At 38.1% G+C, this 23,791-nt stretch overlaps 2 protein-coding genes across 2 annotated transcripts; both read right to left on the bottom strand.

Moving 5' to 3' along the window:
• Positions 1-12,639: 12,639 nt before the first annotated feature.
• LOC125190679 (uncharacterized) lies at positions 12,640-15,504 on the bottom strand. The gene has a single exon (XM_048088036.2). It carries the CDS (start codon positions 15,502-15,504, stop codon positions 12,772-12,774), a length of 2,733 nt encoding a protein of 910 aa, XP_047943993.2. The 3' UTR covers positions 12,640-12,771.
• A 2,749-nt stretch (positions 15,505-18,253) lies between these two features.
• Positions 18,254-22,936, bottom strand: LOC148931938 (uncharacterized). Its single transcript, XM_089064606.1, has 7 exons — positions 22,279-22,936; positions 22,052-22,195; positions 21,680-21,895; positions 20,456-20,599; positions 20,169-20,315; positions 19,949-20,092; positions 18,254-19,553 (listed from the first exon to the last, which is right to left on the bottom strand). Exons 1-7 carry the CDS (start codon positions 22,934-22,936, stop codon positions 18,346-18,348), a joined length of 2,661 nt encoding a protein of 886 aa, XP_088920732.1. The 3' UTR covers positions 18,254-18,345.
• Between the last annotated feature and the right edge of the window lie 855 nt (positions 22,937-23,791).

The following is a 23,791-nucleotide window of genomic DNA, read 5'->3' as shown; positions in this document are numbered from 1 at the left end:
CCTCTTCTTCATACAGTGCAGCTTCAAAGGCCCGGGCCATTTTAGTCAGGTTTCTTTGCACAAAGTTTTCCACCCCATTCCTATCTTTTTGGGGGAATATCGTTTCGGCAGAATTCCCCTTGTACTTCTGAACAGAAGCACATATTTCCCGGTGTCTCCATCTACAGTGTTATCTTCCCCTTGGAGTCCTGTATTCACCGATACTTGGTTCAGTAATTATCTCGGATATCGTAGGAGAAGGATTGCTTGGGGGCGGATGAGATAGCTCCGTTGGCGAGACTTGCTCGGTAGCAGTGACTATCACTGGATCTGTTGGACCCTCGATCGAGGAGCTTGGCAATGGCACAACCCAACTTAGATAGTCTTTGGAATTATCTGGACCTTTCTCCCCCTTACTACTAAGGTGGGTGGTATAGAAAAACTCAGTTTCCAGGAAGTTGCAGTTCATAGTGGTGTTAATTTTTCGATTGTGGGGATCAAAGCATCTGTACCCTTTTTGGTTCACCCCATACCCCACGAAGACACATTTGGTTGCACATGGTGACAGTTTGGTTCTTTCATGTTTTGGGATATGAGTGTAGACGGTACATCCGAAGACTTTGGGCTGAAGGTTCAGGTGTTCGGGTATCTTGGCTTGTTTGGATAGGGTATCAAGGGGAGTTTTCATGTTCAAGATTTTAGTGGGAAGTCGATTTATGAGGTAGATGGAGGTAGCAATTGCTTATGGCCAAAAGTATTTGGGAACTTTGGAGTCGATCATTATGGCTTGGGTCATTTCTAGGATTGTCCTATTTTTCCGTTTCGCTACCCCATTTTGTTCAGGTGTATAGGCACAAGAGGTTGAAGGGGTTGGCAGCGGAAGCGCTCACATAAATCAATTACATAATAATTCTGATCTATTTAGCAGATAATTTAGACAAATTCTAATCGCGTAATTATCACATGTATCATGCTCATAACTCAAATAAAACATGCTTTAAATTGATTGAAACCTAAAACATGCTTTTCTAGGGTTTAGCCATTATACCTTGAAGATTCTCCAAAGAATCGAATATAGCTAGCGCCTTCTCCACGTGAAGATCTTTAGTACAAAACCACGGATCTTCTGTCTGGTTCCCGGACTGTAAACTGATATCAGGGTGGGTTGATCTCACCAGTATACTAGGACTTAAATAGAGAAGAAAGAAATCCGTTCCCTCGGAGGAGAGAAAATTCGACCACTCCTAGAAAGAGAGGGGGGCGAAAATTTTTGAGTTAAAATCAAGTGTATTTTCTGTCTCCTTTATTCTCCTATTTATAATAAGTCACATATTGGGCCCAGACAGGAATCTATGGAAGGCTTTGGATATGGGCTCCTCCAATTAGCTTTTTACTAATTAAATTAAATCCAATTTAATATAAGCTTATAATTGGAATATTACGAGCAGAAGTAATATTGCACTCCCCATCCAAATCCGAAATTATAAGTACTTCGGGTTTCCATTACTTGATATTTATTTCCCGCGCTTAAGATAGAAACATCCATTAATTAATTATCGTCTGTTATGGACTTAATTAATTAATATCTTATTTATTCCAAGAGAGGACTCAGTAAGAAAATCTTATTTATTATTCATAGAGTAATTAAACTCCAACTAGCTAGGTTCCGAATAATAAAACCTTATTTCAAGCTTCTCTTGAGGATGTTATCAAACGAGACTCACCTCGCGCACGATTTAACATAATAGCAATCCTAGCACCGCTATATATTAATCACCACTACCCAATATACCAGGCTTATTGGGTTGCGAAAAACCCGCACCATTTGGTAAGTCAAAGTAGTGCATAATCAATACCGTATGCTCAATGCTAACGTACATTGATTGAGAAATAATTTACGAGACCTTGCCTTTCAGTAGATAGCATAAAGACTGTCTCGCTGTTAGATCCATTCAGTGCTATACCACACCAATGTCATCTTATTTCAGTAAGGCTTAGAAATAATCGGACTGACATTGCAACCTTTCACAATAGGTAGTCTAAGCCTATCTAGGTTGTGAAATTATTCTTTTTCTTTGTTTAGAACTGACCGTGTTACCTTAAAGTGAACGACGCCCACAACCGGTCTACTAAAACAAAGACTTAGACTTTGTTAAGTTACTTATACATTTAAATATGTAATAAAAATCTATTAAATGTAAAACATAACAACATTATGACAAAAATATTATGTTTATTCCTTTGGAAAATAAAATAAGAGTTTTAACAGTATTCAATCACTCGAAAGGTGATTTCTAGTATACAAACTCTAACAATCTCCCACTTATACTCAAAACAGCTTTCGAGTATATAAAATAAAAAGTGCACTACGTCTAATTCTCCCACTTATATTGACAGCGAGTTGAGGTCTCGAGCGAGTCGAACTCTCATTCCTTCTACATGGCGCTCGAACGGTTTGACCGCCAATACCTTAGTAAAAGGATCTGCCAGGTTGTTCTCTGACGCAATCTTGACCACTTGTATGTCTCCTCTCTGCACTATATCTCTGATGATATGATACTTCCTGTCAATGTGTTTGCTCGCTTTGTGAGCTCTTGGTTCCTTCGAATTTGCCACGGCACCAGAATTGTCACAATAAATGGTGATGCACTTGGGCAGATTCGTAACCACACCTAAGTCCATAAGAAATTTCTTGAGCCATACAGCCTCCTTTGCAGCCTCCGAAGCAGCCACATATTCGGCTTCCATGGTAGAGTCTGCAATGCATTTCTGCTTTACACTCTTCCAAATTACGGCTCCACCTCCTAAGGTAAACACATAACCAGAAGTAGATTTCATCGAGTCCTGATCAGCTTGAAAGTCTGAATCAGTATATCCCAAAGGACATAGCTCGCCTGCTTTGTAAACTAGAACATAGTCCTTAGTCCGTTTAAGGTACTTGAGTATGTTCTTTACTGTAGACCAATGCCCTTGGCCTGGATTTGACTGATATCTTGCTACCATGCCAACAACAAAGCAAATATCAAGCCTTGTACAAAGCATAGCATACATGAGACTACCAACTGGCAAAGCGTATGGTATCCTTCTCATTTCTGCTATCTCAGATGCTGTCTTAGGACACATCTCTTGAGATAAATGGATGCCATGTCTAAAAGGTAAGAAACCTTTTTTGGCATCTTGCATGCTAAAACGGCTAAGTACAGTGTCGATGTATGGCTCTTGGGATAAGCACAACATCCTTTTCTCACGGTCCCGTAGGACCTTGATGCCTAGAATGTGTCCCGCGTCTCCCATATCCTTCATCTCGAACTGGTTTGACAACCACGTTCGTACTGATGACAACATCTTTTTATTGTTTCCAATTAGAAGAATGTCATCTACATATAAAACTAAGAACACCACATTCCCCTTCTCAACCTTCTTGTACACGCAGCCCTCGTTAGGGCATTTTTTGAATCCAAACTTATGAACAGTTTGATCGAAACACTGATTCCATAATCTGTATGCATGCTTGAGACCATAAATGGCCTTCTTAAGCTTCCAAACCATGTGCTCTTTGCCCTTAACGGCATAACCCTCGGGTTGTTCCATGTAGATAGTCTCCTCAAGACTACTGTTCAAGAACGCAGTCTTAACTTCCATCTGCCACACATCCCAATCCATGTAAGCTGCTATAGACAATAGTATCCGGATCGATTTGAGCATGGCCACCGGGGAGAAGGTCTCGTCGTAATCGACACCTTCCTTTTGGGTATACCCCTTAGCCACTAGTCTTGCCTTAAAGACTTTAACTCGTCCATCGGGTCCATGTTTACGTTTGTATATCCACCTGCTCCCAATGGCAGTACAGCCTTCGGGTAGGACAGATAAATCGTAGACATCTTTGTCTATCATAGATTGTAGTTCTGAATCCATTGCACTTACCCATTGGCAATGATCGACATCCGCCTGCGCCTCTGCAAAATTCCAGGGATCTAGTACATTGCTGTCTGAGGAGTGATCCATAGATTCTCCCAAACCAATGTACCTTTTGGGCTCATGAGAGACCCTCCCACTACGGCGCGGCACTACAACATTAGGTGTAGAAGTTGAAGGTTCGGGAATTGGTTGTACTATAGGTACTTGTTCTTGGTTAATGAAACTTGTGATTGAAGTGAGCTCTTCAAGAGCCACCTCACTGCTGGGTTTATGATTCATAACGAAGTCTTCCTCTAAGAACGTCGTGTGAGTACTCACTATGACTTTCTTTTCTCAGAGACTATAGAATTCATAAGCTTTCGATCCTTTGGGGTATTATATAAACAAACATACCTCTGTCCTTGAGTCCAGCTTAGTTGGATACTTTTCCAAAACATGAGCTGGACACCCCCATATCTTGAGATGCTCTAGATTGGGCTTGTGCCCAGTCCACAACTCATATGGAGTGTCAGGAACAGATTTTGACGGTAAATTGTCTAAAATATGGCTCGCAGAAAGCAAGGCATGTCCCCAAAACGAAATAGGCAGTCATGCATAACTCATCATCGATCGGACCATGTTTAACAAGGTCTTGTTCCTTCTTTCAGCTACGCCATTCTGCTGGGGTGTGCCCGGCGCAGTCAGTTGGGATTCAATTCCCTCTACCGATAAGTGGTCCAAAAACTCGGCACTAAGGTTTTCGCCTCCGCGATCAGATCGCAGGCTTTTGATACGTTTTCCATGATGCGTCTCGGCATAAGCCTTAAACTCCTTGAAATTGTCAAAAGCTTTAGACTTAAAGCGCATCAAATAAACATATCCAACTTTCGAGTAATCATCAATAAAAGTGATGAAATAGCGAAAGCCGCCTCTTGCCTCGGTTGACATTGGTCCACACACATCAGTATGAACGAGTTCTAGTAGTTCCTTGGCCCTATTTCCTTTCACCCTAAAAGGTCTCTTAGTCATCTTTCCTTCCAAGCAGGATTCACACGTGGAAAATGATTCAGTATCTAGTACTTTAAGAAGGTCTTTATCCACGAGAGTTTGAATCCTCCTTTGGTTCGCATGACCAAGTCTAAGGTGCCATAAGTACGTTTCGTTCATTGAACTTGAAGGTTCTTTTCTTTTCTTTGAAATTTTCGATGCATTATTGAGTTCTAATTTGCGATTATTAAATTGTGTAGATATGATTGTGTACAGATTGTTTTCCATGATACCACGACAGATATAAGAACCATCTTTCTTAATAACACAACTGTCATTAAAAGAAATCGAATATCCATCAAAAACTAATTTAGAAACTGAAATTAAATTTCTTCTTAAAGAAGGTATCAACAAAACATTCTTCATAACCAAAAATCTATCACTACTAAAACGCAAATAAACGTCTCCCACTGCTACGGCTGCCACTTTAGTAGCGTCGCCCAGCTGGACTTCGATCTCTCCATCATATAGCCGTCTTGTCACCTGCATTAAGTCAGGATCAAAACAAATATGATCAGTAGCTTCAGTGTCTATAACCCAAGTATGAGATGAAGTCGAAGCCAAACATGACTCAACAACTAGAGCTTGGTGCATAACTGTAGCCTTGCCCTTTTTAGGGCAGTCTGGCTTCCAATGTCCCTTCTCTCCACACTTGAAACACTTTCCGGTTTGCTTCTTTCCCGACCTCCTCTTTCTCTTTCCCTTAGCTTCCTTAGGTCCAACCTGGTTTGTCACTTTCTTCTTTCCCGCGCTAGGCCTAGGGCTAGAGGAACGATGTGACGAACTGACCATCGCAGCCTTAGCTTGGTTCATGAAATCCTCTGCCGGCTGAAGTTCAGTCAACAACTCAGCCAAGGTGTAATTTCTCTTGTTCATCTCAAAGTTGAGCTTGAACTGCTGAAAGCTGGGGGGCAGACTCTGAAGGATGATAGTAACTTGGGACTCAGCATCAATGACACCTCCCAGAACCTCAATTTGATTGAGGTGGCTCATCATCTCGAGGACATGGTCCCGCACAGATGAGCCTTCCTTCATAGTCTTGCACATCATACTCCGAAAACTTGAGACTTAGTCGTTCAATTCTGAGTACCAAAGAGATTTGTGAGCTTTTCCATAATCTCGGTGGCAGTTGCCATGGCGGCATGCTGATGTCTAAGCACTGTTGACATGGAGGCCAACATATAACACTTAGCCATCTCATTCGCCTTATGCCACCGACTATGGGCATCTCATGCTGCCTGTGCAGCATTAGCCGCCGGCACTGGGGGCCGTGGAGTAGTGAGCACAAACTTGTACTCATCGGCTGTGAGAACGATGTCCAAATTTTGTTTCCATTCTATGTAATTTTGGCCCTCGAGTTTGTTTTCTTTAAGAATTGCAGAAAGATGATTGAGTGACATGTTGACGATTTAGTTTGCACTGCAAAACAAAATATTTACTATTTGTCATAAACTTATGTGATGAAATTGAGTAGATTAACCATAAAACTTTTCAAATTCCCACAACTGTAAAATTAAAATTTTGTAACCTCAAGCAGAGGTCAATACGCATTAAAATTTTAACATTTTTACTGGTCACAACACCGACGAATAGTCCAGAAACCGCAACACGGCATGGCCGCCAAATGTTGCCTAAGCACGACCATCAGATTTAGCATTACAGTATCTCGTTTCTACAACACACTCCCATAACAATGCTCATGCGCTGATAACAAGACCAAGCTATCTCGTAAATTCTGTTTGGACTTCTGAAACTTGTAATTTCTTAGGATTTCTGTCCCCACAGCATGGGTGACGATAATATTGGAAACTACTTTCTAGTCCATACTATTTACAATTGAGAAGTCCACCTATATGAACTCGCTATTTCTTAGGATTATTGTCCCCACAGCATGGGTGGCGATAAGATTCAGAAATTAGCTTCATAAGTTGTGGACCAATCGATGGAGACCATATACAAACTTAGTTCGTAATTATCGCTTAGATATTTAAGTTATGGTTTTTCATTAATTATCCTTAGCCTTAGTGCAGATTAAAGGCTTAATTAAATTCTGTTGGTATTTAATTGACTGGATAATTAAATCTTTTATAATCATTTAAACATCTTATTAAAGGATAATATATTAATTACTAAAGTTTAATCCATATTCATGTCTTCTATAAGATTTATCTAAAATAATTAATTATTTATATCTTTGACAGACATGAATAAATAAACTTAAATTAATTCCTTATTAAGATTGGGAAGAGAAAAATATATTTTAATATTTAAAATGAAATCCTACATATCTATCCTTATTAGGATTCTAGATATATAATAATATAATTAGGAAACTATTAAATTATTCTTGTCCACATCATCTAGGATTAAAAATATCCATAGATATGGTCAATAATCTAAAGATTCCTAAAATCTAGGGAAATCTTTCCAAAATATTTTATTTCCATTAAATAATAATATTTTAATGATATCTTTTAATTTAGGAATCAAATAATCATTAAAAATAATGTTTCATCGTTATCTACTCGTACGAGGTTGGCACACACGACGAACGACGAAAATCCACCGGAGTTAACTCGCCGGAACGGCGAATTCGCCGCCCAGCTATCTCAGGCAGCGCGCGCGACGGCGCGGCTGCTTCCTTCATCCTCTCCGGCGCATGAGCGCCAAGAACTCCCTCCGTCGACGACGGCCAGCCGCGCAGCCACCGCCACGCAGCTCCGGCGACCCCTCATTCCGGCGGCTGCTGCTCTCGGTCTCGCGTCGCTAGGGTTAGGCTCGACTAGGGTTAGGTTTAGGGTTAGGGTTAGGGTTTCTTGGGGTGATACCGTCGCTGCTCTCGGACGAGCAACGATATCCGACTACCACCACCATCGTCGATCGCCGTTTTTTCTGGAGAGGAGGCCGCCACGGTCTTGCCGACGGCGTGGACGAGCCCTTGCTCGTTTTCACGCCGCCGCATGATCGCGGCCAAGCTCCCACTCAATCGACCGCGGACGCTCAGAGACCGCCGGTACCGGTGATCACACCGGCGGCGCACACGAGACCACTCTCGTCCGTGCGTCGCCGGTCGATCACCCCCCGTTCTCTCGCTCGCTTGACAACCCTAATTTGAATCGCATGTCGAGCGATTCGTCTCGGCGCAAGCGCCGACGAATCGCACGTCTCGTGCGTTCCAAGTATTTGAGTTCTTTGTTTCGATTGTTCTTGAGTTCATCATGCATATTAAATAACAACTAAAAACAAGAACATGCCTCGAAAACAAAAACGCATGCATACATGAATTTCGCGAAATTTAAATCCAAATAGTCAGAGCCAAAGACTGGCTCTGATACCAATTGAAGGGGTTGGCAGCGGAAGCGCTCACATAAATCAATTACATAATAATTCTGATCTATTTAGCAGATAATTTAGACAAATTCTATTCGTGTAATTATCACATGTATCATGCTCATAACTCAAATAAAACATGCTTTAAATTGATTGAAACCTAAAACATGCTTTTCTAGGGTTTAGCCATTATACCTTGAAGATTCTCCAAAGAATCGAAGATAGCTAGCGCCTTCTCCACGTGAAAATCTTTAGTACAAAACCACGGATCTTTTGTCTTTTTCTCGGACTGTAAACTGATATCAGGGTGGGCTGATCTCACCAGTATACTAGGACTTAAATAGAGAAGAAAGAAATCATTTCCCTTGGAGGAGAGAAAATTCGAGCACTCCTAGAAAGAGAGGGGGGCGAAAATTTTTGAGTTAAAATCAAGTGTATTTTTTGTCTTCTTTATTCTCCTATTTATAATAAGTCACATATTGGGCCCAGACATGATCTATGGAAGGCTTTGGATATGGACTCCTCCAATTAGCTTTTTACTAATTAAATTAAACCCAATTTAATATAAGCTTATAATTGGAATATTACGAGCAGCCACTACAGAAGTAATATTGCACTCCCCATCCAAATCCGAAATTATAAGTACTTCGGGTTTCCATTACTTGTTATTTATTTCCCGCGCTTAAGATAGAAACATCCATTAATTAATTATCGTCTGCTATGGACTTAATTAATTAATATCTTATTTATTCCAAGAGAGGACTCAGTAAGAAAAACTTATTTATTATTCATAGAGTAATTAAACTCCAACTAGCTAAGTTCCAAATAATAAAACCTTATTTCAAGTTTCTCTTGAGGATGTTATCAAACGAGACTCACCTCGCGCACGATTCAACATAATAGCAATCCTAGCACCGCTAGATATGAATCACCACTGCCCAATATACCATGCTTATTGGGTTGCGAAAAACCCGCACCATTTGGTAAGTCAAAGTAGTGCATAATCAATACCGTATGCTCAATGCTAACGTACATTGATTGAGAAATAATTTACAAGACCTTCCCTTTCAGTAGATAGCATAAAGACTGTCTCGCTGTTAGATCCATTCAGTGCTATACCACACCAATGTCATCTTATTTCAGTAATGCTTAGAAATAATCGGACTGACATTGCAATCTTTCACGTTAGGTAGTCTAAGCCTATCTAGGTTGTGAAATTATTCTTTTTCTTTGTTTAGAACTTACCGTGTTACCTTAAAGTGAACGACGCCCACAACCGGTCTACTAAAACAAAGACTTAGACTTTGTTAAGTTACTTATACATTTAAATATGTAATAAACATCCATTAAATGTAAAACATAACAACATTATGACAAAAATAATCTTTTTATTCCTTTGGAAAATAAGATAAAAGTTTTAACTGTATTCAATTACTCGAAAGGTGATTTTTAGTATACAAACTCTAACAGAGGTTTGGTGGATCACGCCTTTTTCTTTGCAAAATTGGTTCATAGCACTGTTAACAAATTCCCTCACATTATCTGACCTAAGGGTTTTAATAGTGGTATGGAATTGTGTTTGGATCATTTTAAGGAACGAGGTAAATCTATCAAATACATCAGATTTGTTTTTCAAAAAATTTATCCATGTCATTCTAGTGCAATCATCAACAAAAATAACATAATATCGAAAACCATTCCCACCAACAATTGGTGCAGGACCCCAAACATCAGAATATACTAAAAAGAACATGGACTTCATACGAGTGTTTGTGGGTTTAAAAGTCTGTCTGTGGCTCTTGGCCAAAACACAAATTTCACATGAAAAATCAGACGGAATTGAAAGGTTCGGATAAAGTAATTTAAAGTAACCAGGAGAAGGATGTCCCAGTCTTCGGAGCCAGAGCCAAGTTTCCTGTTTCGTGGATCCGTGAGCCAACATTGCACTGCCATTTTGAGCTATCTCGTCCACATAATAGAGCCCCTGCTTCTCAGTGCCACGTCCAAGAATCCTCCTCGTTTGAATATCCTGCAAGATACAAAAGTTGGGATGCATTAGTAGTGTGCAATTCAGCTCCTTAGTCACATGACTAATAGACATCAGTCTCTGGGATAGAGTAGGAACATATAAACAGTTCGTGAGCCGGAGAGTAGGTGATATTTCAACAGTACCCGACCCCACAACAGTAATAAACTCCTCATTCGCGGTCTTAATATATTATCTAGTAACATCATGTAGATCAATAAACTCACTCCTATAAGGTGTCATGGTATCAGTAGCCCCACAATCAAATATCCAACCCTTAGTATCAGTATTGCTAGAAGCATGAAACGCAGCGGAAATCTCTCGTAACGGTGCAAACCGATTAACAGACACAAAATTGGGGCAGTTATGCATTTTTTGGACATGTGGGGGTTTATTATCAGTTTCTAGAAAATCAAGGGGGTCGAATTTAATAGAATGGGACTTTTTCATAATACTCAATTTCTGGGGGTTTAGAACTAAATTCATAAAACTTATAATTAGGGTTTGGATATACACCAAACCCTTTACCTCCTCTCTCGCCGCCGCCAGTCGGCTCAGTCCATTCTGCAAAATTCCCGATCCCTCGTACATTGTCATCGACCAAGGGTCTCGCCTGACGCTTCCCGGTCCCTGGTCCAGTCGTTTCCCCATGGTTGCTGGTTTCAATTCGCCGCGGTGCTATGTCTCCGTTCACCCCGGCGGCCATTTTCGCCTGAGCTCAGGTAGCCCTCGCCTTCTGTCTATCTTCCCACCACTCTGGGTAGCCCAAACGTTTAAAGCACGTCTCTCATGTATGCTTTTGCTTCCCACAATGGGGACACCATAATTTCCAGGTATCGGGGCGATTTCCCATCGATCGGCCAGTGGCTGCGGAGCGTGGTGGTGGTTGGCCGTTGCGGTGTGACGGGCGGTGGATCTGTGCGGCGAGCCCGTGGCCAATTTCACCCCCAAATGATGAATCGGTGCCTCCACCGTTGGCTTCTCTGGTGGGTGAGGGCGACGCCGGTGGCATGATGCTACGTCGAGCCGCCTCCGTCTTCACCCTCCCATACGCCGCTTCTACTATGGGGGTGGATCCTCCTTTCAAGATGTCCCGCCTGATCGAGTCATACTCCTGATTCAATCTGGTTAGGAACTTAATTAGACGCTTGTCGTTCGAATGGGTTCGGAATTGATCGATGCCCTTATCACAGCAGTTGATAGGTTGTTTCTGACAACGATCTATGTTGATCCACAATCCGTGGATACTCCGGTAATATGTCTCTAGATCGAGACTGCCCTGTTTGATGTTGATTGCTTTTTTTCCGGGTCGTAGATGAGATAACGATCTGCTTTGTTCTTGAACGTGACTGCAAGGTTGTCCCATAAAGCCTTAGATGTCAGATGATGCGCGAAATCGGCGACGATTTTGTTTTCAATGTTGTCGACGATCCACGAGAACACCATATCGGACCAGTTTGATCTTTTTGTCCATCTATTGTTGCGCATGTGAAAGTTTGACGTATACACTGATGCTAGCGTGCGAGGCGTGTAGAAAACCTCTTATTTGTTCTAGATCAACTTGAAAATAATCATTTCTCATCTATATATTCTTGAATAACCATCTCTTTTACTATTCCTTTTAAGGAGTTGAGTGACACCTATCCACAAGTTTGGTTGAACTTTTCAAAATATTTAAGTTAAATATTTTTGAGATAACATTGACATAACAAATTAAAAAAAACACAGAAAATTCGATTATTTAGCATTATTTTCAATATATAATATCTACATATCATTTCAATAATTTATAGGATTATTTTATGATTTATATATTTAAAGCGTGCCCCTACTATTAATATGCTTCCCGATGGGCAAACATTGGTCTTTTATAATTAAATTAGATGTTAATCGACTTCAACGGAAAAGCCCAGAAACTGTTCGGTGAAATGCCTTGTAAATCTGGGGCTTCACTTAATTCATAAAACTAGAAGGCATATTGGAATCTCATAAAACAAGAAATTATATGCAACCAAAGAATAAACTATAAGAACAATAATATAGACACATACAGTAATGTATAGAGATACACTCCATCCGTTCCATAGTAGTCGAGGCGTTTCTTTTTGGCATGCGATTTAAGAAAAATTATGTTAAATGAGTTAAGTAAAAATAAGAATAAAGTAGGAAGTGGAAAAGGTAAAAAGATGAAGAAAGAGTAAAGTAAGAGAGAGTAAAGTAAGTGAAAAGAAATTTTATCAAAAAGGGAAATGACTCTACTGCTATGGAACGTACCAAAATGGCAAAATGCCTCCACTGCAATGAAACGGAGGAAGTACAAAAGACAAGGTCAGACTAGTATACATAACTGATGTGGGATACTTATCATACAACATAGTTTTGTTTTCAACTCAAGAAGTAGACACACAATTACTAAAAGATCAGAAAAACACATGCAAAGAGAAGGAAAACCATAGTACAATATAGAATCAAGATAGATAGCTTTACTGCCACTACTGTCTTCTGGGTTGATTTCTCACAACTCTTCTTCCTACATCCCTTCTCTTCTTCTTTCTCTGGAGGCTGACTATCTTATCATAAACATCCTCAATTTTCTCAAAGAGTCTCTCTCTGAAGCTTCGGCCAAATACAAGCACCCATAGAAAGCTTCCGAAGCCAACAACATAACCAGCAGCAGCAAACACATAATCCCACTCAATCTCTGTCGTCCCATCGGATTTTACACTTGGCGGAGAAGCAAGAGGCTTTATGCAGCTAATGTTGAGAGGGAGACCACATAAACCTATGTTTCCTTCAAAGCAATCACCGGGGAACGTTTGGATTTGAGGGCCAATTGGGATCTCTCCGACCAGCTTGTTGTGGGATACATTCATCACCTGAAGGAATGTGAGCCCTGCAATCTCCTTTGGTATCTTCCCAGTTAGCTGGTTCACTGAGAGGTCTAGTGCTCCAAGCCCCGTCATGTTACTAAATGATTTAGGGATTGTTCCTCTGAGACTATTGTGGGATAAGTTGAGAAGATAAAGTGCGTTGAGCTCACCAATTGAGTCGGGGATGTCTCCTTGGAAATTATTGCAAGATAAGTCGATGGATGTAAAGTCTGGCAATATCTTAACAAGATTCCGCTCTGCCCCTTTGATGGTTAGTGATACCTTTTCGTTGTAGTCTGCGGCCCCCGCGGCACTACCCATGTTTCTATACATTCTCTTGATAATTGGGAATCTAAAAGCCAAGTATGTGTAACTCAACTTAGTGACAGCATCCCTCATCATCGGTCTCCAGCCTGAAAAGCTCAAAGAATCCACATTGCCACTGAAGTTATTGTTAGCTATGTCAAAAATTTGAAGATTTGTGTAATTTGACAGCCTATTGTCACATCTCAGCCCTCCATGGAATCTGTTGGCGCGCAACACAAGCACACGCAAGCTCAACGGAAGCATGCATGGGAAAGTGCCATCCAACTGGTTGCCTCCAACATTCATGACCTCTAGCTGTGCACAATTTTTCAGAGATGGTGGAACTTCCCCGATTAAATTGTTGTTGTTGATATCCAGATATTGTAGGCTACAATTGGCGGTGAAGTTTGGGAGATGACCAGTGATGTTATTTCTCCCTAAATTAAGGGCCAGAAGATGCGACTCTACTAGACAGCGCGGTATATTGCCATTTAAGTTATTGACAGACAAGTCGAGAATCAAAAGGTGTGTGGCTTTGCAAAGGGAGGTTGGAACTGTTCCGCTTAGCTTGTTGTAGGATAAATTCAAGACTATTAACTCTCTGCAATTCGCCACAGAATGTTTTACACTCCCCTCTAAGTTGTTGTCGCTCAAATCTAATGATTGTAATTGGCAACTAGGAGAAATTTTATCTGGGATCCAACCACTGATGTTATTTCTCTCTAGCTTGAGCACAACACTGTTTTCAAATAGACAACGGGGAATGCTACCGCTCAGGTGATTAACGGACAAGTCTAGGACAACAAAGGTTGCAGCCGTGCAAAAGAAGGTCGGAATATATCCAGACAAGCTATTGTTCCTGAGTGAAAATTTTGAATTTACAAGGAGAGCAGAGTCATTTCCAGTTTCAAGAATTCCAAACTGATCAAAAAGATTATTTGAGAAATCCACATTAGTAGTATAAGAGGGAAGATGTTTTAACAGTGAGAGTGAGGGAAACTCGCCCTTAAGCTGGTTTGAGTGCAAGTCCAGATTCTGGAGAGAATTGGGGATGTGATAAGGCTTTTGGAGACCAACCAACATATTACAAGAAAGGTCCAAATAGAAAAGTGACCCGTTTCCGATTTCCCAGATCCAACTAGGAATATCCCCCGCAATCATGTTATCCGAAAGGTCCAACAAGTACAAGGAGGATTGGTTTACAGGGAAACTGTGTGAACCCGAAAGTGACAAGTTGTTGTTGGAAAGACGCAAATCTATAAGGCTGGGAAGGCTTAGAAACTTGTCCAGTTGAATAGTATCATTGAACAAGTTGTAAGAAAGAATAAGATCATTGAGACTTTGAAGCTTGATGAAAGAGTTAGGAATAGGGCTCTCCAGTCTATTACTGCTCAAATCTAAAACCCAAAGCTGAGATATATTTTCAATAGCAAATTCATCTACTTTCCCACTAAGTTGGTTGTGTTGGAGGTAAATCTCCCTTAGTGAGGGTATATTAAACATAGATATGGGAATGCTACCTCTAAGTGAATTGTACCTTAAATCAATATGCTCAATTTTTGCCAAACCTTCAAAGTGGATGGGAGAAATTGAGCCAGTGAAGAAGTTGTCTGCCATATCCAGAAGAACAAGTTGTGTCAGATTGCTGAGCGTGGAAGGAATCGCACCACTGAATCCACAACGAGACAGATCCAAAGAAGACAATCTTGCAATATTGGAAATGTTGTGTCGTAAAGAACCTGAGAATGAATTGTCTGCCAAGCTAAGCTCTTCCAGGTATTTGAGTCTGAAAAGACTCGACGACTCGTTTAGTCCACCTGAGATGCCCTCGTCATTGAGTTGCAGACTAATAACATGGCCTGCGTCGTCACACTCCACACCCTTCCATTGCACCAGTTTTGTTGAATAGGATGAATTGAACACCAGTTGATTCTTCAACTCAAGCAACAAAGTTTTCTCATTCTCTAAACAATGTTGTGTGTGAGCATGAGTGGCACTTGGTGGAAGTGGAACGATGAACAGTAATAGCAAAAACAAAAAAATAGCCATTGAAGAGGAATACTTATTAGTACATGTTTTAGTGCTGAAAGAGTGTAGATTTATAAAGTTAGTACTTGACTTCAAGTCTTCCATTAATACTTCTAGAGTCTTTGTGGAGTCTTCCATTAACACTTCTGTAAACTTTAGTGGCGTCTACTTTGAATCCACTCTACCCCGTTCACCAAAAGACTCATTTTAATCCAACATGGATTTTGAGAAATTATTTTACTTTATTAAAGAAATAGTATATGAAAAAAGTTAGTGAAAGATATACCTCATTTTTATATTAGAATGTATATGTGTGGTTCATGGTAATGAGTTAGTGTATTGAAAATTATTATTTCAATAAAATTTTAAAAATCTCAGTTAACTTAAGTACCTACTAATTTATTATTTTTCTAATTTTTCTTTAAATAAAAAAAATAAAAGAAGAGACCAACTCATCCTTGTATTAATGCACTTTTTTGGATCTATCATAATACTTTTGTCCATATATAAAATGAAAGTATAGTACTTTTCTCATTCTATATATAATACCAAATATGTCATATTTTAAGTCAATCCATCACCACTATACGATGATATTTATGTCAAAATTGTGTATTCAAAGAACGACTATTCATTGATAAGTATAGACATAACGTGATTTTAGGAATCATAGTCCCGAAAATCATTTTTCTAGAGTTTCATTTTACCCGCCAACTTTACTTTCTCGCCAATATTAATTATTGGAAATTTTGGAGAATAAAACTCCTCATAAGTGATACAAAAATAAGATTATGATTAGGTGACTGAGGGAATGTGTAATTATCGTGAATTTAGAAAAAAGGATATCTAAAAATCAATAAAAATTGCATTCATTTCCTTAGTTCCGAATTCTTAATGACTTTTTTTATTTAATAAAATATGAAACAAACGCTATAATTTAAAATTCAGGAATCAGAATAGTTTCCTATAATCAAGCTCAAGCCCATGAAGGAGAGTTGTAATCCTCACTTCATACTACCTCCGTCCTTTAAAAATAACAACTTTGGAAATAACACGAATTTTAATGTATAATAATTTATAAAATAAAAGAAAAAAGAAAAAAGAAAAAAAAATATAGTGAAAGTTATATCAGTGTATTATGCAGCCCACATTATTAATATTATTTATATTGTCCAAACATTTTCTAAGATAAAACATGTAAGAGATAGATCAAAATAGAAATATGTGTTAAAAGAGGGTGCAGTATGAATAATCAAAGCAAGAAACTAAATGCAGTACATAATAACTGAACTTAGTCCGCGGGCCCTGTTCGATCTTATGGGGCCAATGTTCAAATCCTATAAAAAAATCTATTTCAATATATTAGAGGCCCAACTATAAGATCAAAAACATAAAATTGTGAATTCAAGAGACTACAATCGAAATTGAAGGGATAGATTTGTGAATTAGAATGAAATCAAATGTGTATAGTAGAGTAATATTTATAATAAACACAACAAATATAATGGAATTATTTTTTCGATCAAGTCTTCTTTATATTAATGCACTATTTTGTTCTATCATAATACTTTTGTCCATAAAAGGACATACTGGTAGAGTTCTAAGAGTATAATGTATAACAGTTTCTAAAGGTTTCATCAATAATTAACGGTCAATTACGTTTTGACTAGTTTAATGACTTATATATCATTTTTAATTAATCATTTTAAATTAATTAAGTTAACATAATATATTAGAACCGGAAAAGCTTCCTTTTATATTTAATGCATTAAGATGTGTTTTTTTAAATATTGACTTAAATAAGTTAAAACTATTAATTAAAATGATATTGAACTCATTAATATGATCAAAACATGATGTGAATGAGACTAATTTTGGAATTTGGTTATCATGTGTTTCAAGAATAATTATAAGCATCATTCAGAGTTAATCCCAATTCCCTACAAAAAGCTTCTGCCTAATTTCGCTCAATCAAATGATGATCAAGACGAAGTCATTTCCACCTTCCGGATAAGTTGTATTTCAATTGTGAGAGAGTTGATAGCAACCTATAAATTCATTTTATTCCGGAAGTGAGCTTATATTCTCTGTATAATGATTTATACTTCCTCCCTCCATCTCACAGCTGTTAGTATTTGATTTGATATGATTTGATTAATTTCTATAATGATTATGATTTGACATATCATTAATATACCTCCGCCGTTCGGTCCTATGTTAATTGAAGCACTTCTTTTCGACACAGAGATTAAAAATAGTGTTTTAATAAGACGGGGAATAAAGTAAGAAAGGAAGTTACTTTTTGCCAAAAATAAAAAATACTTAAAAGAGAAAGTTACTTTTTGCCAAAAACAAAAATGAGTACTCAATTATCTTATAACTTCATGTAATTGAAAAACGACGTAATAGTTCCAGAATTTAATGGTAAAAACTGCATTAATTTCCATTGCACAAAGTAGGTGTGGGATATTGTGGAAATTGTTTGTAGAAAAAATTAGACGGCCATGTCTTACAAGTGGGGCAAGGCTTAATTATGTCTGTTTTTAAATACAACGAAGACTTGGTCTTTTCTTATTTAATTTTATTCAAGGATAAAGAAAAAGAAACTCTAGCAGATATTTAGCTGGGCTTCTAAACATATTAATATTGTACCAAATTAAAATGTTATCATTATTCGAATTATATACACAATATATAAGCATAATTACAATAACAACATTGTTCTTATTTATAATTACAATCAATATCACTTAATTATACAACAAACATATACACATGCACTAATAACATCACTTAATCACATGCTCATTAAATACAAGAATGAAAAAAACATCTAAATTAAGCACTTCACTCCCTCTATTGTTAAAGAAATTTCACCAACCATTTTGGCTTTTCATAGTGAATAATTCCATAGCCCATAAACACACCAATAATGAACCCACATCCATACCCCAACACAACTGGTTGCCACCCAAATCCATTCACAAAACCAGACTCGTCATCATCTTCTTCTTGCGGCAACGATGGTTTTCCATCGCTCGGATCACAGTTTTTCGTCAATGGAAATCCACACAATCCTGCATTTCCCGCATATGTCTCGTTCCCAAATGTGGAAAGCTGAGTAGACTGTGGTATTTTTCCCTCAAGATTATTCATCGAAAGGTTTAACTTTGCAAGAAATGTCAGCTTTGCTAATTCACCCGGAATTTGTCCCTCCAATTTGTTTGACGACAAGTCCAACGACTCGAGCAAACTCATACCTCCAAAAGATGGCGGTATATGTCCTATGAGGGTATTGTGAGACAAATTCAAGTATCTAAGAGAGTTAAGATTACCAACAGAAGTCGGAATACTCCCAGAGAATCTGTTGGAGGATAAGTCGATAGTAGTGAAGGTTGTCAGCAGTCGTTGCAATAACTGATCCAATCCTTTTATTGTGAGTGTCATCTCTAAAAAACTTAGAAACAAATTTGCACCATCATCGGTCTGGTTCTCCTTCGCATCTATCATACCTTGAAAGTTCTTGAAATATCTATCCGGTAGAGAACCAACGAACGCATTCTCTGATACATCCAAGACTTGCAACTTTGGAAACGGCTTCTCTGTGTTTGAGTTTGTCGCCACCAACATCCTTCCATTGAAGTTATTTGACCTCAAAAGGAGGATGCGAAGGTAAGGGAGTCTTTCCAACCAGAAGGGAAACCTACCTCGTATTTCGTTATCACTAATGTCAATGCCTCGCAGATCCTGGCAGTTGATTAGGGTTTGGGGTAGTGTTCCTTGCAATTTGTTTCCATTCAGATTGATTGACTGAAGACTGCAACCCTTTGTGAATGTTGACGGGATGAGGCCATTGAGTTTATTCGCATTCAAATGGAAGATTACCAAGGATGTGCTCAAGTTTCCCAGACAATCTGGAAGTGCACCTTCCAAATTATTGTCTGAGAAATATAGGATTCTGAGGGACCTCAAGTTGCAAATGGATGGTGGAATCTCTCCACTTAAGTTGTTGGAACGTAGTGCAAAGTTAACCAGACCTGATTGATTCACAAAGGTGGATGGTATTGGACCTGAAAGGGTGAAAATGAAAAATACATGTTCAATATTGTAATATGATGAAGCTCAATGTGACATAGAGTAAGGAGAAAACTGTGTGTGTTTGAGTTGACCTAGTAGTAGAGTGATTCATGTTCGAAGCGAATGTCTCACATTTGAGTCACGTGATCTATAAATTTCTTTTTATTTGCCAATAAAAAAGAGAAAATTGCACACAATCCAAAATAACTACTATTTCGACATTTTGTCATTGATAGGCCTTTATATAATGATCATCCATATAAAATGCATTAGCAAGGAATATGCATAAAATCAAGATTAATAATCTAATAAAATTGATTCTTCACCCCTTTGTTTCCACTACATTTCTTCTAATAATGAAATAACAAAATGAGATAGAAAATCATACCACTTAAGTTATTGAAGTGAAGCCACAAATCTTGAATGCTTGTGTTGTTGCCAATTTCTCTCGGCAATGATCCACTAAGTTGGTTGCTCCCGATGTTCAATTGCAATAAATTATTGAGAAGAAAAATTTCTTTGGGAATTTCACCTGTGAGATTAGAATTCATCCACTTATAAGTTTGATGCTATAGAAAATAATATGCATGATAAAGAAAATAGCATACCACTCAATTTATTATCGTTAAGCAGTAAGTAGGAAAGGGATGTCAAGTTCCCAATTTCCTTTGGCAATGATCCATTGATTTGATAATTGTATTCCAACTGAAGCTCCCATAAATTAACAAGACGACCAATCTCTTTTGGTATAGGACCTACAACAATTTTTCATCTCGAAAATTCAATTTCGTTATTAAGTAACAATGAATTTTGAATGATCCTTCACGGGTTTTAGAAGAAATAAACGCAATGAAGTTGGACAGAAAAAGGAAGGGAGGAGGGGTTGGAATCATACCACTTAAAGCATTGTTGTGAAGGTATATACCAACCATGTTTGTCAAGTTCCCAAGTTCTCTTGGCACTGAACCACTAATGCTGTTGCAACACATGCTCAATCGCTCGAAATAAGGAAGATCACCGATCTCTTTTGGAATTTCGCCTGTAGGTGTTATCATTAAATCATGCACTTAGTTCGATTTAATACTCAACAAGATATATTATACTCCCTCCATCCACGAAAAATAGGACACATTGTGAATGGCACGGGTTTTAATGTGGAATTGGTAAAGTGAGAGAGAAGTAGTGTTAGTGGAATGTGGGGTCCATATTATTAATAAGAGATAATAGAAAAAGGTAAGAGAGAAGGGAAAAAAGTAAAAGAGAAATAGTGTTAGTGGAAAGTGGAGTCCATATTATTAGTAAGAGAAAAGGAACAAAAGGAAGAGAGAAGTTGTCATTTTTCCTTTTTTAGATGTGCTCTATTTTTTTTTGGACAATTAAAAATGACAAATATGTTCTATTTTTTGTGGGCGGAGGGAGTTTTCGATAAGTAGGGTATATAATTCTTCAGTGAGTGGTGAAGAAATAGAGGTAAAATAAAGTCTATTTTATCCCTAGCTTGCGGACCAGAGTTAAATTTGTCAAGTGGGCGGGGTCGACCCATCCCACGATATGGGCTGATTGAGGACCGGTTCATCATAGAAATGGAACGAGTCGAGCCTAAGCTTATCAACTCGGACCTTTTTCTTCTCCCAAGACTGGCATGGGCCCAGAAAATTTTAAAACCCAATGTAGATTGGCCCAAATAAGACACATCTATGGCCCAATTCAACCGAGCCCGCTTCACACATGTGCATGGGTTGATCAGCCCCGACTGGGCTTGGTTATTGATTGGGCTGTGCTGGCCCAGTTGAGAAGTATACAAACTACCATGTCACAAAATCCTACCAACTACCCTCTTCATCTCACAATAAGAGTCACACTTTGCCATTTTGATCCATTCCACAACAAAAGTCACATTTCATTTTTACCATAAATGGTAAGTATGTCCTACATTCCACTAACTCATTTCACTCACATTTTATCATAAAACCAATATAAAAAAGTGGGTCTCATATTGCATTAACTTTCTAACCCACTATTCATTATATTTCTTAAAATTTGTACCCACAATAAGAGTCACTTCTATTGTAGGATAGAGGGAGTATTAAAAATCACAAAAAAGTGGTGGAATTCGTACCAATAAGATTATTTTCTTCAAGGCCTATTCTTCGAAGGGATGTCATATTTCCAATATCTCTTGATAATGATCCATTCAAATCATTCAATGCAAAGTCACAATACTCCAAAGAAGTCATGCCATAAATGGTTGAGGGTAAAGGGCCTGATAACTTGTTGACTCCCAAATACAATTCTTGTAATTGAGTAAGATAACCGATCTCTTCTGGAATATTACCTGCCAATTGGTGGAGTTCCAATAGTTAAGAAGCGATCATATACATATTTGTTCTACTATAAATATATTTTAATTAAAGAAAAAGAGTAATATGTAACATGTAAATGGACTAAAATGCCCATTTAGAGATAGCAAATATGCAAGACAAGATCTTACCGCTTAACTTGTTTTTACCAAGGTCCAACAATTGAAGCATTTTCAAGTTCCCAATTTCCCTTGGCACCTGTCCAATAAAGTTGTTGATACTCAGGTCGAAACCTGCTAAATTAGTAAGAGCACCAATCTCTTTTGGAATATTACCTGCGAAAAAATTACACCAAATAAATACTCCATCTAATTACGTATGAGTTTGTACATATGGAAGTCATGATATAAGATTTTACCACTTAAATTGTTGGAACCCAAGTATAACTCTTGAAGCAATGTCAAGTTCCCAATTTTTGTTGGCACAAGTCCACTGAAATTGTTGCTCACCAAAGAAACATACTCAAGCTGTGAACAGTGCTCCAAACTCGATGGTATTTCCCCAAACAACTTGTTGAAAGAAATATGAAGTCTCTTGAGTCTATGCAGATTGTGTTTGCACATATCAATTGGTAGGCTACTAGACAAACTATTATTCCTCAATTTCAAAACTTCTAAACTTGACATGTTGAAAATAGATGAAGGAATAGGACCATGAAAAGAGTTTTCGCTCAAATCTAAAGAAACAAGAAAAGAAAGATTTCCGATTTCTGGTGGGATGGTTCCGACAAGGCCCATGGACGATATATTCAACTGAGTCACCCTGTGATAGTGAGAATCACAAGTAACTCCGTTCCAGCTACAGATATTGCTTTCGTTTCTCCAATTTTTTAACAATATATTATGGGGATCAGAAGATATTCGAGATTTGAAGGCAATAAGTGAAGAACGATCAGTGTTGACATCTGATTTGGCTGAGCTATGATCAATCAGCCATTGAAGAAGTAAGAGTGATGTTATAAGGAGAAAGAGATGAAAATATCTATCCATTATAGGCTTGATTTTAAAAGTAGTCATGTGTAGTGGGTAGACAAGATACAAATATATATACCTCAAACATGCATGTGAGTGTGTGTGTGTGTGTGTTATTTCTGTGGAGGGGAGAGGGGTTGGGCAGATAGGGGAGTCACAAAAGTGAAATAAATGCTATTTACATACTATAGTACATTTTAAGGGTTGAAGAAAAAGTCTTCTAAAAAATGCATGTAGGTTTGAATCGGTGAATTATGATGGCTCGTTCACATACTACTGCAAAAAGTCATGAATAACTGTAAAATGAATGATGGCAAAAGAAATAAAGAAAATTGATGATGATTTGTTTTTGCAATAGTGAAACAATATGTACATACATGCCTTCTAAGGGAATTTTGTCCATGATGGAACATTCAAAAGAAAATAACCGTTTTAATAATAATATCTAAAAGATAGGTTTTTTGCGTGCTTATATTGTTTTTATTTTTGTGTGCGTGTATTGGTATGATGATAAAATAAATAATACTATATGAGATCTAAATGCAACCACACCATCTTTATAAATATTACTCTTTGATGATTGAGAGTTCAAGTTGCCTAATGCACGTGACTATAGGAGTAGGCACCAGAAATTGTGCTTTTAGTTATTAACTTATAAATTCAAATAAAAGAAATTATTAACTTATATATAATATTCCAACGGCTATGCTTTAAAATTAAAATGGCATAATAAAATAGCAAAATATTCTAAAAGTGTATTTATTTAAAGTTTAACCTAGAATTAACTCCATTGTCAGGTGATTTATGGTTGATAATTCATATGTATGCGAATCTTTCTACATGACTTATTATTCACACTTGACGAAGACTTCCTAAATCAAGTCAATGGCGTGCGTCAAT

Source organism: Salvia hispanica, chromosome 2 (genome assembly GCF_029641045.1).
Source record: "Salvia hispanica isolate PSC_SH4W2 chromosome 2, Shi_PSC_v1, whole genome shotgun sequence".
Taxonomy (NCBI): Eukaryota; Viridiplantae; Streptophyta; class Magnoliopsida; order Lamiales; family Lamiaceae; genus Salvia; species Salvia hispanica.
The sequence above is the reverse complement of the archived record's forward strand: the minus strand, read 5'-3'. Positions and strand labels throughout refer to the sequence as shown.